The 18,921-nt window shown below is 45.7% G+C and overlaps 1 protein-coding gene across 1 annotated transcript; it reads right to left on the bottom strand.

The window, feature by feature from the left end:
* Positions 1 to 1,029: 1,029 nt before the first annotated feature.
* Positions 1,030 to 8,484, bottom strand: LOC139583864 (hepatic sodium/bile acid cotransporter-like). The gene is made up of 8 exons (XM_071415411.1): positions 8,272 to 8,484; positions 8,003 to 8,089; positions 7,487 to 7,599; positions 5,102 to 5,175; positions 2,897 to 3,030; positions 2,405 to 2,580; positions 1,895 to 2,097; positions 1,030 to 1,094 (listed from the first exon to the last, which is right to left on the bottom strand). Exons 1-8 carry the CDS (start codon positions 8,482 to 8,484, stop codon positions 1,030 to 1,032), a joined length of 1,065 nt encoding a protein of 354 aa, XP_071271512.1.
* Positions 8,485 to 18,921: the final 10,437 nt, after the last annotated feature.

Below are 18,921 nucleotides of genomic sequence, written 5' to 3'. Positions count from 1 at the left end.
AGGTGCGACAAAACTAGGGCCTGTTGATAGTGTTAAGGCAGAGCATCGCTTTATTATAGACAGACTTCTCCCCATCTTAGCTACTACTGCATCAATATATTTTGACCATGACAGTTTACAATCTAGTGTTACTCCAAGCAGTTTAGTCACCTCAACTTGCTCAATTTCCACATTATTTATTACAAGATTTAGTTGAGGTTTAGGGTTTAGTGAATGATTTGTCCCAAATACAATGCTTTTAGTTTAGGAAATATTTATGACTGACTTATTCCTTGCCACCCCCTTCGAAACTAACTACAGCTTTCAGTCATTGTAGTAGCTGACGTGTTTAGTGTTGAGTCATCTGCATACATAAACACACTGGCTTTACTCAAAGCTAGTGGCATGTCGTTAGTAAAGGTTTTTAAAAGTAAGGAGCCTAGAATTCCTGCTCCTACTTGGATTATGTTGGAGAAGCTTCCATTAAAGAACACCCTCTGTGTTCTGTTAGACAGGTAAGTCTTTATCCACATTATATCAGGGGGAGTAAAGCCATAACACATCAGTTTTTCCAGCAGCTGACTATGATCGATAATGTCAAAAGCCACACTGATGTCTAACAAGACAGCCCCAACAACCATTTTATCATCAGTTTCTCTCAGCCAATCATCAGTCATTTGTGTAAGTGCTGTGCTTGTTGAGTGTCCTTCCCTATAGTCGTGCTGAAAGTCTGTTGTCACTTTGTTTACTGTAAAATAACATTGTATCTGGTCAAACTTTACTAAGGGTTGGTAACAGGCTGATTGGTTGGCTATTTGAGCCAGTAAAGGGGGCTTGGGTAGTGGAATGACTTTAGCTTCCCTCCAGGCCTGAGGGCACACACTTTCTAGTTGGCTTAAATTGAAGATATGGCAAATAGGAGTGGCAATATCGTCTGCTATTATCCTCAGTAATTTTCAATCCAAGTTGTCAGACCCCGGTGGCTTGTCATTGTTGATAGACAACAATAATTCGTTCACCTTTTCCACACTCACTTTACGGAATTCAAAATTACAATTCTTGGGCCACATCGCTGGGCTGGCTGGCTTCCTCTGACTCTACTGCCTCGTGCTTCTCTGTGGGAGAGAGAGAGAGAAAGGAGGAGAGTTAGAGCTAGGGAGGAGCAGTGGTGTGAAGTACTAAAGTAAAAATACTTTGAAGTACTACTTAAGTAGTTTTTTTGGGTATCTATACTTTAGTATTTATATTTTGTAAAACTTTTACTTTTACTTCACTACTTTCCTAAATAAAATAATGTACTTTCTACTCCATACATTTTCCCTGAAACCCCAAATTACTCGTTACATTTTGAATGATTAGCAGGACAGGAAAATGGTCCAATTCACACATTTATCAAGAGAACATGTGGTCAGGCCTCCCGGGTGGCGCAGTGGTCTAAGGCACTGCATCGCAGTGCTAGCTGTGCCACCAGAGATTATGGGTTCGAGCCCAGGCTCTGTCGCAGCCGGCTGCGACCAGGAGGCCCATGGGGCGGCGCGCAATTGGCCCAGCGTCGTCCGGGTTAGGGAGGGTTTTGCCGGCAGGGATATCCTTGTCTCATCACGCACTAGCAACTCCTGTGGCGGGCCGGGCGCAGTGCACGCTGACCAGGTCGCCAGGTGTACGGTGTTTCCTCCGACACATTGGTGCGGCTGGCTTCCGGGTTGGATGTGCATTGTGTCAAGAAGCAGTGCGGCTTGGTTGCGTTGTGTTTCGGAGGACGCATGGCTCTCGACCTTCGCCTCTCCCGAGTCCGTACGGGAGTTGCAGCGATGAGACAAGACTGTAACTATTACCAATTGGATACCACGAAATTGGGGAGAAAAAAAGAGGTAAAAATGTATATCATTCAAAGACAAGGGTCAGTCAAGCCTACCTTTCTTTGGTGTTTTAAAGAACCTCTGGTGAACCCAGAAGAGGACGATGAGCAGTAAGGCCTCTCCCACCTGGAACACTATGTAGACTATAGGGAAGAGGTAGAGCGGACCAATCACATCGGGAGGGAACGCCACCTTCAAAATGGCGGAACACAGCTGGATGTTCTGACATCCCGTCTCCATGGCGATGGTCCTCTGGCCCCTGAGGAAAGAAGGAAGGATGTCCAAATAAGAATTGATTGATTGACATTGAATTCTAGCTGAAGTATATGAGTTTCTTTCCTCCAAGCATTTAGCATTAGAAATGTACTGAGCTGGAATATACTTTTACTAGAGGAATAGGAAGATAAGTTGTTTTTTTTTTACTATAGAAAAACTTCACATGCAATCTATCAACATAATTATAATCTTGATCTTCACCATCATTGTAATCCTCATCCTAATCTTCATCAATATCATATTTTACCATCAATATCATCCTCAACATCATCCTCATCACCATGACTTACGATCTGTTGAGTCTGAACAGGTATGAAAGGACGTATCCGAAAGTGAGGGGCATGAGGGCAGCAGTGGCCATTAGTTGAGGGGACAGGACGGTCAGCATCACATTCATTCTTCCTCTGGTCAGGCTGGCCAATAGGCCGATCACTACCATGGATATCAACAGGAGGGACAGACCGATCTGAAGAGCAGGAGGACATTCAGCCACGTACTGTATATTATTATCAATGTATGCTGTCTAAAACAACCTGTATGTTTTGAATGTTTTGAACTTTTACAATGAGGCCCTTTACCAGATTTGTGTTTTTCAACAAGATTGTAAATCTAACTGTAAATCTAACTGTACCCCAGTAGAAGATATTACTCAAAAGCTAGCCTCGAAGCCAATCAGGCTTCCCTAGAACGGGAAGGGAGTTTCCGGGAAGGCATGACAACGACATAATTTTGGAGGTATGGCAACGCGAGACTACCCAAAAGCTGACCATTATCGGTCATACCTTGGTAATGGTCTTGGAGTACTGTGGCCTGTAGTAGTTGATGAGGATGCCGATGGCACAAGGGAACAGAGTCATGACCAGGGCCAATGTGATACCAGTGTAGGGAACAGCACTCTCCAGGTTGGAGAACAGGGCTCCGGGCAGCCGAGCGGAAATGGAGGAAAACTCGCCTCCCTGCGGACCTGGCATCCTTTCACTCCCTCCTCTCTACATTCTCCTCTTCTGTCTCTGCTGCTAAAGCCACTTTCTACCACTCTAAATTCCAAGCATCTGCCTCTAACCCTAGGAAGCTCTTTGCCACCTTCTCCTCCCTCCTGAATCCTCCTCCCCCTCCCCCCCTCCTCCCTCTCTGCGGATGACTTCGTCAACCATTTTGAAAAGAAGGTCGACGACATCCGATCCTCGTTTGCTAAGTCAAACGACACCGCTGGTTCTGCTCACACTGCCCTACCCTGTGCTTTGACCTCTTTCTCCCCTCTCTCTCCAGATGAAATCTCGCGTCTTGTGACGGCCAGCCGCCCAACAACCTGCCCACTTGACCCTATCCCCTCCTCTCTTCTCCAGACCATTTCCGGAGACCTTCTCCCTTACCTCACCTCGCTCATCAACTCATCCTTGACCGCTGGCTACGTCCCTTCCGTCTTCAAGAGAGCGAGAGTTGCACCCCTTCTGAAAAAACCTACACTCGATCCCTCCGATGTCAACAACTACAGACCAGTATCCCTTCTTTCTTTTCTCTCCAAAACTCTTGAACGTGCCGTCCTTGGCCAGCTCTCCTGCTATTTCTCTCAGAATGACCTTCTTGATCCAAATCAGTCAGGTTTCAAGACTAGTCATTCAACTGAGACTGCTCTTCTCTGTGTCACGGAGGCGCTCCGCACTGCTAAAGCTAACTCTCTCTCCTCTGCTCTCATCCTTCTAGACCTATCGGCTGCCTTTGATACTGTGAACCATCAGATCCTCCTCTCCACCCTCTCCGAGTTGGGCATCTCCGGCGCGGCCCACGCTTGGATTGCGTCCTACCTGACAGGTCGCTCCTACCAGGTGGCGTGGTGAGAATCTGTCTCCGCACCACGTGCTCTCACCACTGGTGTCCCCCAGGGCTCTGTTCTAGGCCCTCTCCTATTCTCGCTATACACCAAGTCACTTGGCTCTGTCATATCCTCACATGGTCTCTCCTATCATTGCTATGCAGACGACACACAATTAATCTTCTCCTTTCCCCCTTCTGATAACCAGGTGGCGAATCGCATCTCTGCATGTCTGGCAGACATATCAGTGTGGATGACGGATCACCACCTCAAGCTGAACCTCGGCAAGACGGAGCTCCTCTTCCTCCCGGGGAAGGACTGCCCGTTCCATGATCTCGCCATCACGGTTGACAACTCCATTGTGTCCTCCTCCCAGAGTGCTAAGAACCTTGGCGTGATCCTGGACAACACCCTGTCGTTCTCAACTAACATCAAGGCGGTGACCCGTTCCTGTAGGTTCATGCTCTACAACATTCGCAGAGTACGACCCTGCCTCACACAGGAAGCGGCGCAGGTCCTAATCCAGGCACTTGTCATCTCCCGTCTGGATTACTGCAACTCGCTGTTGGCTGGGCTCCCTGCCTGTGCGATTAAACCCCTACAACTCATCCAGAACGCCGCAGCCCGTCTGGTGTTCAACCTTCCCAAGTTCTCTCACGTCACCCCGCTCCTCCGCTCTCTCCACTGGCTTCCAGTTGAAGCTCGCATCCGCTACAAGACCATGGTGCTTGCCTACGGAGCTGTGAGGGGAACGGCACCTCCGTACCTTCAGGCTCTGATCAGGCCCTACACCCAAACAAGGGCACTGCGTTCATCCACCTCTGGCCTGCTCGCCTCCCTACCTCTGAGGAAGTACAGTTCCCGCTCAGCCCAGTCAAAACTGTTCGCTGCTCTGGCACCCCAATGGTGGAACAAACTCCCTCACGACGCCAGGTCAGCGGAGTCAATCACCACCTTCCGGAGACACCTGAAACCCCACCTCTTTAAGGAATACCTAGGATAGGATAAAGTAATCCTTCTAACCGCCCCCCCCCCCCCCCCCCTTAAAAGAGTTAGATGCACTATTGTAAAGTGGTTGTTCCACTGGATATCATAAGGTGAATGCACCAATTTGTAAGTCGCTCTGGATAAGAGCGTCTGCTAAATGACTTAAATGTAAATGTAAATGAGAAGCCCTGGCAATACAGGTAGAGGAGCAGTGGCATCATACCCAGGGCTAGGAATGTAGAGCAGGTAGTCATCACAATACTGAGAAGGAAGAGAGGGAGAAAGAGAGAGAAGGAGGGATGTAGAGAGAGACAGAGTGGGGGGGATAGAAAGGAGGAGAGGGAAGGAGGGGGGATGGATGGAGAGAGAAAGTGAGGGGGGGTAGAAAGAATGAGAGGGAGGGAGAGAAAGAGAGGAGGGGGGATGGATGGATGGAGAGAGAGGGGGAGATAGAGAAAGGAGGAGGGAAAGGGGGAGAGAGAGAGGGAGATAGAGAGGGAGAGAGGGAGAGATAGGGAGAGAGAGGGAGAGAGGGGGAGAGAGAGAGGGAGATAGAGGGAGATAGAGAGAGGGGGAGAGGGAGAGATAGGGGGAGAGAGAGAGGGAGATAGAGGGAGATAGAGAGAGGGGGAGAGGGAGAGATAGGGGGAGAGAGAGAGGGAGAGATAGGCATGTGTATAAACAGCAGGGTTAGTTACACACGTGTGTATTTCCATTCTTCCTAACCTGGCGAACGAGCTGTTATGGTATCAGAGCCACGCTCAATATTACACATTGACAGAACGTGGAACAACACATAGCTGTGACCTTGAAATCCCAACTCTGACATTTCTCTATTGGGTCAATGCCAAGGTGCCAGTCATCTCAATAGAAGGATCAGAAGTCCATGTGTTGTGGTTCTGGATGGCCGGTGACCTAGCAACAACGACGTTTCAGCTCCTTGTATCTTGATACCATGTCTTGTTTTGAGGTGTTTTGAATAATGGCATGTCTAATCCTAATATGGTAATACATTCGCTAGTTAGCTAGTTAGCTAGTTAGCTAACCAACAACTGTAACAAGGTATTTTTTGAGACTTATTGTGCAAATGTAGTTCTGTTTTCAATAAACATTTGGAGACTAAGTAAAGTCAGCAATCTAAGCCCATCTGTTTTGTCCCGTACTTCTGTTTCGTTGCTAAACAACCAACCCGCCTATAGTGTCATTCCTGTTGTTCTGTGATCTAGTTTGTCTTTTTCTGTGGATAATGTTATGCTTAAAAAAACAAATACAGTAAGAAAAATATCTGAAATCTGAATCTATTTGACCTATAGCCTGACAGACAGCACTCGTGTATATGTCATCTCTGCACACATAAACAAGAGACTAGTGTGAGTAAAATATTTGGCAGTTGGCATTATTAATAATTAACAGTAGGCAAGTTCTTGAGACAGTCAGAGACAGTGTTCTTTCAGATGATACCTACGGGGGTAGTTAGAGGAGGAATGTCTCCTCTGTATCTCTAGGCATCATGTCCTAATGGAGATGTCCAGGTACATTGTGAAACTGAAGGGGTTAATGACCGACCAGGTGGTTAAAAGTAGCGTGAAAGGTGTGACACGGTATCTGATGACGTTGATTAATATCTATGATAATTATGTTAAAGGTCTTGGACGGGTAGTGTCCAATAGAAGAGTTAGTGATCTGTCGGTTGAAACTAAAACATGGGATGGATGGGGTGTCTGATGGTGGAATTCATTCATATAATAGTTTTATGATCTGGGTCAGGGATCATCAACTAAATTCAGCCACAGACTATTTTTTCTTAAGCGGATGGTCAGGAGGCCAGAATGTATAATAAGACACCAATAAGAAGAAGAGACTTGCTTGGGCCAAGAACCACAAGCAATGGACATTAGACCGTTGGAAATCTGTCCTTTGGTTTGATGAGTCCTAATTGGAGATTTTTAGTTCTAACTGCTGTGTCTTTGTGAGATGCAGAGTAGGTGAACGGATGATCTCTGCATATGTGGTTCCCACCGTGAAGCATGGAGGAGGAGGTGTGATGGTGTGGGGGTGCTTTGCTTGTGACACTGTCAGCATGGCTACCACTGCATTCTGCAGCGATATGCCTTCCCATCTGGTTTGCACTTAGTGGGACTGTCATTTGTTTTTCAACAGGACAATGACCCAACACACCTCCAGGCTGTGTAAGGGCTATTTGACCAAGAAGGAGAGTGATGGAGTGCTGCATCAGATGACCTGACCTCCACAATCACCCAAACTCAAAAATGTTGCTTTTCTTTCAAAAACAAGGACATTTCTAAGTGACCCCAAACTTTTGAATGGTAGTGTATGTAACATGAGTTGTAGTTACCAGGAATATGTAAAATGAGTTGTAGTTACCAGGAATATGTAAAATTTGGGGAACAGTCAGTGACTGATGAGACCAATCTTTAGGGTGGAGACCCAGTCAGAAACAAGATGATTTTCTCCTGAACGTTAATGCCACACTGTGATAACGGGGACATTTTGGAGGAGAATAGATCAAAGGGTATAGAGGTTCATGTGAATAGTTAAGTATGTTGTCTACCTGAGGTTCACGTCTCCCTTCAGTGCCAGGGCCAGTATATTGGAGACGTTTCCCCCTGGACAGCATCCACAGAGCAGCATCGCTACAGCCTCCATCAGCCCCAGCAGTAACACCTGAAGACACAGGACAGGACACACACCTGAGGCTACACTGAACAGCTTGGCATGGTCCTGTCCTGCCATTCCTGAAGGCCTGGGAACCAGACTGTAGAACGCCAAGACAGCTATGGAAACTACTAACCTAAGCCAATGAGAAATACTAACCTGAGCCAATGAGAAATACTAACCTGAGCCAATGAGAAATACTAACTTGAGCCAATGAGAAATACTAACCTGAGCCAATGAGAAAAGCTAACCGTAGCCAATGAGAAATACTAACCTGAGCCAATGAAAACTACTAACCTGAGCCAATGAGAAATACTAACCTGAGCCAATGAGAAATACTAACCTGAGCGAATGAAAACTACTAACCTGAGCCAATAAGAAAAGCTAACCGTAGCCAATGAGAAATACTAACCTTAGCCAATGAAAAGGCAGTGAGGGGCATTACTCCGAACTGGGCCCCCGCTGCGATGGCTACTCCTTTAGGTTTCAGGATGTGGGTCTAGAGAAATAGATGAATAACAATATTAAATGTTATGAATATAATATTTCATTTGTATACATTTCATAAACCTTAAAACTGCTTTAAATCACACAAAAAAACATCAAAGAAAGAAAATGAAATGAACCCCAAAAAGTCTGAAACAACCAGAAACTAGATATGAACACCATCGTGAGAATCACCTTGATCTTGGACACCTCCATGGTACAGCCCAGTGAAACCATGGTGATGAAGAGGACCACTATGGTGGTGAAGCTGATGGACTGGTCTATTATGGGTGGCAGGGGGGGGAAGTGGGTTGGGATGATGTTGAACAGTAAACTGTCATTGGACGTCGGGTACTGATAAGAGAACACCCCCATGGCGGTGTCAATGGTGTCAATGGTATCTTCCATAGATACCATAGAGACTGCTAGAGGTCCGGACAACATGCCCTCCGATTTGACACACTGAACTCTATCAGAGAAGTAGTTGGTGAAACAGGCGAGGCAGTTATTTGAGAAACGAAGGTTGTTGAGTCTGTCAATAAGAATACGGTGATTGACTGAGTTTAAAGCCTTGGCCAGGTTGATGAAGACGGCTGCACAGTACTGTCTTTTATCGATGGCAGTTATGATATCGTTTAGTACCTTGAGCGTGGCTGAGGTGCATCCATGACCAGCTCGGAAAACGGATTGCACAGCGGAGAAGGTACGGTGGGATTCGAAATGGTCAGTGATCTGTTTGTTAACTTGGCTTTCGAAGACTTTGGAAAGGCAGGGCAGGATGGATATAGGTCTGTAACAGTTTGGGCCTAGAGTGTCACCCCCTTTGAAGAGGGGGATGACCGTGGCAGCTTTCCGATCTTTAGGAATCTCGGACGATACGAAAGAGAGGTTGAACAGACTAGTAATAGGGGTTGCAACAATGGCGGCATCATTTTAGAAAGAGAGAGTCCAGATTGTCTAGCCCAGCTGATTTGTACGGGTCCAGGTTTTGCAGCTCTTTCAGAACATCTGCTATCTGGATTTGGGTGAAGGAGGCGCTGGGGAGGCTTGGGCAAGTAGCTGCAGGTGGTGCGGAGCTGTTGGCCGGGGTTGGGGTAGCCAGAAGGAAAGCATGGCCAGCCGTAGAGAAATGCTTATTGAAATTCTCGATTATCGTGGATTTATCGGTGGTGACAGTGTTTTCTAGCCTCAGTGCAGTGGGCAGCTGGAAGGAGGTGCTCTTATTCTCCATGGACTTTACAGTGTCCCAGAACTATTTGCAGTTAGAGCTGCAAGATGTAAATTTCTGTTTCTGTATTAGTTCCTGACTTCCCTGAACAGTTGCATATCGCGGGGACTATTCAATATCCTTCCAGGATACCCGGGCCAGGTCGATTAGAAAGGCCTGTTCGCAGAAGTGTTTTAGGGAGCGTTTGACAGTGATGAGGGGTGGTCGTTTGACCGCGGACCCGTAATGGATGCAGGCAATGAGGCAGTGATTGCTGAGATCCTGATTGAAAACAGCAGAGGTGTATATTTGGAGGGCAAGTTGGTCAGGATAATATCTATAGGGGTGCCCATGTTGACGGATTTAAGGTTGTACCTGGTGGGTTCCCTGACAATTTGTGTGAGATTGAGGGCATCTAGCTTAGATTGTAGTTAAGTTCGTTGGAGTTCGTTAGAGTTACCAGCCTCAGAAAATGCAGCCCAAGTCAAATTAAGAAACACGCTGGAATGAGTAGGTGTGTCCAAACTCTTGACTGGTACTGTATATCTGTACTCTATTCTACTGTATTGTAGTCAATGCCACTATGACATTGCGTGATGTAATATTTAGATATTTCTTAATTCCATTCGTTTTACTTTTAGATTTGTGTGTGTTGTTGTGAATTTCTTTTAGATAATACTGCATTGTTGGTGCTAGGAACACAAGTGTCATGCCCTGACCATAGAGAGCCATTGTTTCTCTATGGTGTAGTAGGTCAGGGCGTGACTAGGGGGTGTTCTAGTTTTTTTATTTCTATGTTGTGTTCTAGTTTATATTTTCTATGTTGGTGTTTTGTATGATTCCCAATTAGAGGCAGCTGGTAATCGTTGTCTCTAATTGGGGATCATATTTAAGTTGCTATTTTTCCCACCTGTGTTTGTGGGATATTGTTTTGTGTTTGTGCATGTGCACCACGTAGTCACGTTTAGTTGTTCGTTTATTGATATATTTAGTTTTGTTTAAGTTTCTCTTTGAATTAAATATGTGGAACTCAACATCCGCTGCGCCTTGGTCCTGTTCTTACGACAGCCGTGACAACAAGCATTTCGCTACACCCACCATAACATCTACTAAATATGTGTATGTGACCAATGAAATTTGATTTGAATGACAAATACAAAAACAGAAATACCTTATTTACATAAGTATTCAGACCCTTTGCTATGAGACTCCGTGCATCGGCAAGACAGAACAGCTGCCTCTGCTAAGGCAAGGGGTGGCGCTATGTGTCTATTTGTCAATAACAGCTGGTGTGCAAAATCAAATATTAAGGAAGTCTCAAGATTTTGCTCGCCTGAGGTAGAGTATCTCATGATAAGCTGTAGACAACACTATTTACCAAGAGTTTTCATCAATATTTTTAATAGCTATCTATTAACCACCACAAACCGAAGCTGGCACCAAGACCACACTCAGCGAACTGTTATAAAGCCATAAGCAAACAAGAAAATGCTCATCCAGAGGCGGCGCTCCTAGTGGCCGGGGACTTTAATGCAGGGAAACTTAAATCCGTTTCACCTAATTGTGCAACCAGAGGGAAAAAAACTCTAGACCACCTTTACTCCACACACAGAGACACGTACAAAGCTCTCCCTCGCCCTCCATTTGGCAAATCTGACCATAATTATATCCTACTGATTCCTGCTTACAATAAAAACTAAAGCAGGAAGTACCAGTGACTCGCTTAATATGGAAGTGGTCAGATGACGCAGATGCTAAGCTACAGGACTGTTTTGTTAGCACAGACTGGAATATGTTCCGGGACTCATCCGATGGCATTGAGGAGTATGCCACATCAGTCACAGGCTTCATCAAAAAGTGCATCGATGAAGTTGTTCCCACGGTGACAGTACGTACGTATCTCAACCAGAAGCTTTGGATTAAAGGCAACATCTGCACTGAGCTAAAGGGTAGAGCTGCTGCTTTCAAGGAGCGGGACTCAAACCCGTACGCTTATAAGAAATCTTGCTATGCCCTCAGACGATCCATCCAACAGGCAAAGCGTAAATACAGGACTAAGATCGAATCGTACTACACCGGCTCTGACTCTCGTCGGATGTGGCAGGGCTTGCAATCTGTTAAGGACTACAAAGGGAAGCCCAGACGCGAGCTGCTGAGTGACACAAGCCTACCAGACGAGCTAAACGACTTCTGTGCGTGCTTCGAGGCAAGCAACACTGCAACATGCATGAGAGCACCAGCTGTCCGGACGACTGTGTGATCACGCTCTCCGTAGCTGTTGTGAGTAAGACCTTTAAACAGGTCAACATTTACAAGGCCGCAGGGCCAGGCGGATTACCAGGACGCATACTCCGAGCATGCGCTGACCAACTGGCGAGTGTCTTCACTGACATTTTCAACCTGTCCCTGACTGAGTCTGTAATACCTACATGTTTCAAGCAGACCACCATAGTCCCTGTGCCCAAGAACACCAAGGTAACCTGCCTAAATGACTACTGACCCGTTGCCATGAAGTGCTTTGAAAGCCTGGCCATGGCTCACATCAAAACCATCATCCCAGAAACTCTAGACCCGCTCCAATTTGCATACCGCCCCAACAGATCCACAGATGGCGCAATCTCTATTGCACTCAACACTGCCCTTTCCCAGCTGGTCAAAAGGAACACCTACGTGAGAATGCTGTTCATTGACTTTTATTATGACGCGTTGACTATTTCTCTCTATACCATTTGTATTTCCTATACCTTTGACTATTGGATGTTCTTATAGGCACTTTAGTATTGCCAGTGTAACAGTATAGCTTCCATCCCTTTCCTCGCCGCTACCTGGGCTCGAACCAGGAACACATCGACAATCTCGGGAGTTGATAGGCTTGAAGTCATAAACAGCGCTGTGCTTCAAGCATTGCTAAGAGCTGCTGGCAAACGCAGTGTTGTTTGAATGAATGCTTACGAACCTGCTCCTGCCTACCACCGCTCAGTCAGACTGCTCTATCAAATATCAAATCATAGACTTAATTATCATATAATAACACACAGAAATACGAGCCTTTGGTCATTAATATGGTAAAATCCAGAAACTATCATTTTGAAAACAAAACGTTTATTCTTTCAGTGAAATACTGAACCGTTCTGTATTTTATAGAACGGGTGGCAATCCTAAGTCTAAATATTCCTGTTACATTGCACAACCTTCAATGTTATGTCATAATTATGTAAAATTCTGGCAAATTAGTTCACAGTTCGCAACGAGCCACGTGGCCCAAACTGTTGCATATACCCTGACTCTGCTTGCACAGAACGCAAGAGAAGTGAGTCTAGTACTGTCTTTTAGTTAATATTCTAGTTAATATTGCCTGCTAACATGAATTTATTTTAACTAAATATGCAGGTTTAAAGATATATACTTCAGTGCATTGATATTAAGAAAGGCATTGATGTTTATGGTTAGGTACATTTTTCACGAATGCGCTTTTGTTAAATCATCACCCATTTGGCGAAGTTGAAGTAGGCTGTGATTCAATGATAAATTAACACGCACCGCATTGATTATATGCAACGCAGGACAAGCTAGTTAACCTAGTAATATCATCAACCATGTGTAGTTAACTTGTGATTATGTGAAGATTAATTGTTTTTTTAAGATAAGTTTAATACTAGCTAGCAACTTACCTTGGCTCGAGCCTCCCGGGTGGCACAGTGGTCTAAGGCACTGCATCGCAGTGCTAGCTGTGCCACCAGAGATTCTTTTGGCCCAGCGTCGTCCGGGTTAGGGAGGGTTTGGCCGGCAGGGATATCCTTGTCTCATCGTGCACTCGCGACTCCTGTGGCGGGCCGGGCGCAGTGCACGCTGACCAGGTCACCAGGTGTTTCCTCCGACATATTGGTGCGGCTGGCTTCCGGGTTGGATGTGCATTGTGTCAAGAAGCAGTGCGGCTTTGTTGGGTTGTGTTTCGGAGGACGCATGCCGATTAATGCCATGACGATTAATTAGCTCTCGACCCACGCCTCTCCTGAGTCCGTACGGGAGTTGCAGCGATGAGACAAGACTGTAACTACAACCAATTGGATACCACGAAATTGGGGAGAAAAAAGTAAAAAAATAAATATACTTACCTTGGCTCCTTGTAGCCACAAGGTCCTTTTGACGCTGCGCTCGCGTAACAAGTGGTCAGCCTGCCACGCAGTTTCCTCGTCCTCGCAATGTAATCGTCCATAATCGGCATCCAAAAAGGCCGATTACCGATTGAAAACTTGAAATATAGAAAACGGAACATGGACAATCCACCCAACTCACGCCCTGACCATACTAAAACAAAGACATAACTAAAGAACTAGGGTCAGAACGTGACAATGGCTCACATCAACATCATCATCCCAGAAACCGATTAATTAGTTGACCTCTAGTCCAAACCCACCAAGACAGTCATGAAGAGGGCACGGCCTATTCCCCCTCACGAGACTGAAAAGATTTGCCATTGGTCCTCAGATCTGTAAAAAGTTCTACAGCTGCACCATCGAGAGCATCCTGACTTGTTGCGTCGTCGCCTGGTATGGCAACTGCTCTGCCTCCGACCGCAATCCTGTACAGAGGGTAGTGCGTACGGCCCAGTACATCATGAGGGCTAAGCTTCCTGCCATGGAGGAGTGTCTTGGAGAGACGGCGCTGCTTTCAGGGCTTGGAGGGGTCGTCTTCTGCATTTTGGTCTGTGGAGAGGCTTCTTTTGTCTCTCTCTTTCTCTCTCTCTGCCTCTCTCCTTCTCTCTTCCTCTCTCTGTCTTTCACTCTCTCGTTCTCTCTCTCTACCTCCATCTCTCTCTTTCTCTCCCTCCCTCTGCCCGCCTCTCTCTCTCTCCCTCTGTCTTTATCTCTCTCTATTTCTTTCTCTCTCTATTTCTTTCAATTTAAGGGGCTTTATTGGCATGGGAAACATATGTTTACATTGCCAAAGCAAGTGAAATGGATAAACAAAAGAAAAATAAACAATTGAAAGTGAACAGTAAATATTACACTCACACAAGTTCCAAAAGAATAAAGACATTTAAACTATATACAGTGCTGTAGCAATGTGCAAATGGTTGAAGTACAAAAGGGAAAATAACTTAATATGGGTTGTATTTACAATGGTGTTTGTTCTTCACTGGTTGCCCCCCAACCCCTCTTTTATGCTACTGCTACTCTCTGTTTATCTTATATGCATAGTCACTTTAACTATACATCCATGTACATACTACCTCAATTGGGCCGACCAACCAGTGCTCCCGCACATTGGCTAACCGGGCTATCTGCATTGTGTCCCACCCACCACCCGCCAACCCCTCTTTTACGCTACTGCTACTCTCTGTTCATCATATATGCATAGTCACTTTAACGATACCTACATGTACATACTACCTCAATAAGCCTGACTAACAGGTGTCTGTATATAGCCTTGCTACTCTTTTTTCAAATGTATTTTTACTGTTGTTTTATTTCTTTACTTACCTACACACACACACATACCTTTTTTTCACACTATTGGTTAGAGCCTGTAAGTAAGCATTTCACTGTAAGATCTGCAACTGTTGTATTCGACGCACGTGACAAATAAACTTTGATTTGATTTTCTTGTTGAAACAGGTTCCAAATATTGCTGTTATGATGGCACACTGTGGTATTTCACTGTGGTATTTTGTTTTCAAATTCTTTGTGGTTCTGTGTAATCTGAAGGATATTTGTGTCTCTAATATGGTCATACATTTGGCATGAGGTAAGTGCAGCTCAGTTTCCACCTCATTTTGTGGGCAGTGTGCACATAGCCTGTCTTCTCTTGAGAGCCAGGTCTGCCTTCAGCCGTCATTCTCAATAGCAAGGCTATGCTCACTGAGTCTGTACATAGTCAAAGATTTCCTTAATTTTTGGTCATTCACAGTGGTCAGGTATTCTGCCACTGTGTACTCTCTGTTTAGTACCAAATAGCATTCTAGTTTGCTCAGTTTTTTTGTAAATTCTTTCCAATGTGTCAAGTAATTATCTTTTTGTTTTCTCATGATTTGGTTGGGTCTAATTGTGCTGTTGTCCTGGGGCTCTGTGGAGTCTGTTTGTGTTTGTGTACAGAGCACCAGAACTAGCTTGCTTAGGGGACTCTTCTCCAGGTTCATCTCTCTGTAGGTGATGGCTTTGTTATGGAATGTTTGGGAATCACTTCCTTTAGGTGGTTGTAGAATTTAACATCTCTTTTATGGATTTTGATAATTAGCGGGTATTGGCCTAATTCTGCTCTGCATGCATTATTTGGTGTTTTACCTTGTACACAGAGGATATTTTTGCAGAATTCTGCATGCAGAGTCTCAATTTGGTGTTTTTCCCATTTTGTGAATTCTTAGTTGGTGAGCAGACACCAGACCTCACAACCATGAAGGGCAATGGGTTCTATAACTGATTCAAGTATTTTTTAGCAAGATCCTAATTGGTATGTCAAATATTTTGTTCCTTCTTGCCTTGTCTCTCAGCTCGTTCACAGCTTTGTGGAAGTTACCTGTGCCGCTGATGTTTAGGCCGAGGTATGTATAGTTTTTTGTGTGTTCTAGGGCAACGGTGTTGAGATGGAATTTGTATTCGTGGTCCTGGGAACTGGACCTTTTTTGGAACACCATTATTTTTGTCTTACTGGGATTTACTGTCAGGGCCCAGGTCTGGCAGAATCTGTGCAGAAGATCTAGGTGCTGCTGTAGACCCTCCTTGGTTGGGGACAGAAGCACCAGATCATCAGCAAACAGTAGACGTTTTACTTCAGATTCTAGTAGGGTGAGGCCAGGTGCTGCAGACTGTTCTAGTGCCCTCGCCAATTCATTGATTTACATGTTGAAAAGGGTGGAGCTTTTACTGCATCCCTGTCTCACACCACAGCCCTGTGTAAAGAAATGTGTGTGCACACTTGTTGTTTGTGTACATGGATTTTATAATGTTGTATGTTTTTCCCCCAACACCACTTCCCATCAATTTGTATAGCAGGCCCTCATGCCAAATTGAGTCTAAAGCTTTTTTGTAATCAACAATGCATGAGAAGACTTTGCCTTTGTTTTGGTTTGTTTGTCAATTAGGATGTTCAGAGTGAAAACGTGGTCTGTCGTACGGTAATTTGGTAAAAAGCCAATTTGACATTTGCTCAGTATATTGTTTTCACTGAGGAAATGTACGAGTCTGCTGTTAATGATAATGCAGAGGATTTTCGCATGGTTGCTGTTGACACATATCCCACGGTAGTTATTTTGTGGATTGTGGTGATCAGTCCTTGGTTCCAAATATTGTGAAATGTGCCAGAGCTCACTCTTTCTCTGCCTCTCTCTCTGCCTCTCTCTCTCTCTCTCTCTCTCTGCCTCTGTCTCTCTGCCCCCCTCTCTCTCTGCCCCTCTCTCTCTCTCTCTCTGCATCTCTTTCTGCCTCTCTCTCTCTGCCTCTCTCTGCCTCTCTCTCTCTGTCTCTCTCTCTCTCTCCCTATCTCTCGCTGCCTCTCTCTCTCTCTGCCTCTCTCCCTATCTCTCTCTGCCTCTCTCTCTCTGCCTCTCTCTGTCTCTCACTCTCTCTCAATTCAATTCAAAGGGCTTCATTGGCATTGGATTTTTTTTTTTTTAAATATGTCAAATGGATAATAAACAAAGGTGAAATAAACATTCTCTCTCTCTCTACCTGTGTCAGACTATAGGCCAATCAATGGTTGCCACTGACAGGGTTTTTCATAGACCTCTGCAGCCTACTTCTGACAGACAGAGTGATAAGTCATGGGAGATGGAGGCATCAAAGGCGGTAAAACCCTCGGGATTATCATGTAATGTTGTTCTGTGTGACTGCTGCACCTTTTTGAGTGTGATTGTTAAATACAAAAACCATGTCACACAGAAAACATGACTATACACTTAATCCAGCTTTTTTTCTGCAATATTTATATATTTTGAAATGAAAGGAAGATTCTCAGGAAAATTCAAATAGAATTTTTTGACATTTTAGTTGATCATTATTTTTTCTTCACGATAGCTGAACAACCATATGTTAGCTCCTCCTGTCTAGAATCACACGTCCCTCCAGCCGTCTTCCTAGCCCTCCTGTGGTACTTACAGAACAGAGGAAGCTAGATGGAGAGCTCCCATCACGTCCCTCCAGCCGTCTTCCTAGCCCTCCTGTGGTACTTACAGAACAGAGGAAGCTAGATGGAGAGCTCCCATCACGTCCCTCCAGCCGTCTTCCTAGCCCTCCTGTGGTACTTACAGAACAGAGGAAGCTAGATGGAGAGCTCCCATCACGTCCCTCCAGCCGTCTTCCTAGCCCTCCAGTGGTACTTACAGAACAGAGGAAGCTAGATGGAGAGCTCCCATCACGTCCCTCCAGCCGTCTTCCTAGCCCTCCTGTGGTACTTACAGAACAGAGGAAGCTAGATGGAGAGCTCCCTTCACGTCCCTCCAGCCGTCTTCCTAGCCCTCCTGTGGTACTTACAGAACAGAGGAAGCTAGATGGAGAGCTCCCATCACGTCCCTCCAGCCGTCTTCCTATCCCTCCAGTGGTACTTACAGAACAGAGGAAGCTAGATGGAGAGCTCCCTTCACGTCCCTCCAGCCGTCTTCCTAGCCCTCCTGTGGTACTTACAGAACAGAGGAAGCTAGATGGAGAGCTCCCATCATGCCCCTCCAGCTGTCTTCCTATCCCTCCAGTGGTACTTACAGAACAGAGGAAGCTAGATGGAGAGCTCCCATCACGTCCCTCCAGCCGTCTTCCTAGCCCTCCTGTGGTACTTACAGAACAGAGGAAGCTAGATGGAGAGCTCCCTTCACGTCCCTCCAGCCGTCTTCCTAGCCCTCCAGTGGTACTTACAGAACAGAGGAAGCTAGATGGAGAGCTCCCGAGTGGCGCGGCAGTCTAAGGCACTGCATCGCAGTACTAGAGGTGTCACTACAGACCCTGGTTTGATTCCAGGCTGTATTACAACTGGTTGTGATTGGGAGTCTCATAGGGCGGTGCACAATTGGCCCAGCATCGTCCGGGTTAGGGTTTGGCCAGAGCAGGCTGTCATTGTAAATAAGAATTTTGTTTTTAACTGACTTGCCTAGTTAAATAAAGGTTAAATAAAAAATTGATATGTGTCTTAAATTACACTCTATTCCCTACATAGTGCACTACTTTTGACCAGAGCCCTACGGGACCTGTATGGTTAAAAGTAGTCCACTATATAGGAAGTAGGGTTCCATTTGGGACACAAACATAGTGGTTCCGCAGCGCTGCCTGAACGCATTATTAAAGCCTTTTGTGTCGTCATCCCTATGAATGGACTGTTATGCTGCTACGACCCTCTAACTGGGTGACCCTGTTCAGCTTACAGGTTTATGTACACTGCTGCTGCTGTGGGACAGGGCTAAAGAGGGAGGGAGGGAGGGAGGGAGGGCAGGAAAGGTCTGAATCTGGGTGGGGGGGGGGGGGGGGTCTGGTCAGAGAGAGGGGGAGAGCTAGTCTGCGGATAGAATGAGGGATGAAGGGAGGGAAAGAGAGAGAGAGGAAGGATGGGTGTCACTGCGAGTGTGTACGTGGTTGGTGGGGGTGTCGTTGGCAGTTGCCAGTTGCCAGTGCCCTTCTGACCTGTTGGGGAATGGATGCTACTCTCACTATGCCTGT

The sequence above is a fragment of the Salvelinus alpinus genome, chromosome 8 (genome assembly GCF_045679555.1).
Source record: "Salvelinus alpinus chromosome 8, SLU_Salpinus.1, whole genome shotgun sequence".
Classification (NCBI taxonomy): domain Eukaryota; kingdom Metazoa; phylum Chordata; class Actinopteri; order Salmoniformes; family Salmonidae; genus Salvelinus; species Salvelinus alpinus.
This window is presented reverse-complemented; position numbering and strand designations above follow the sequence as displayed.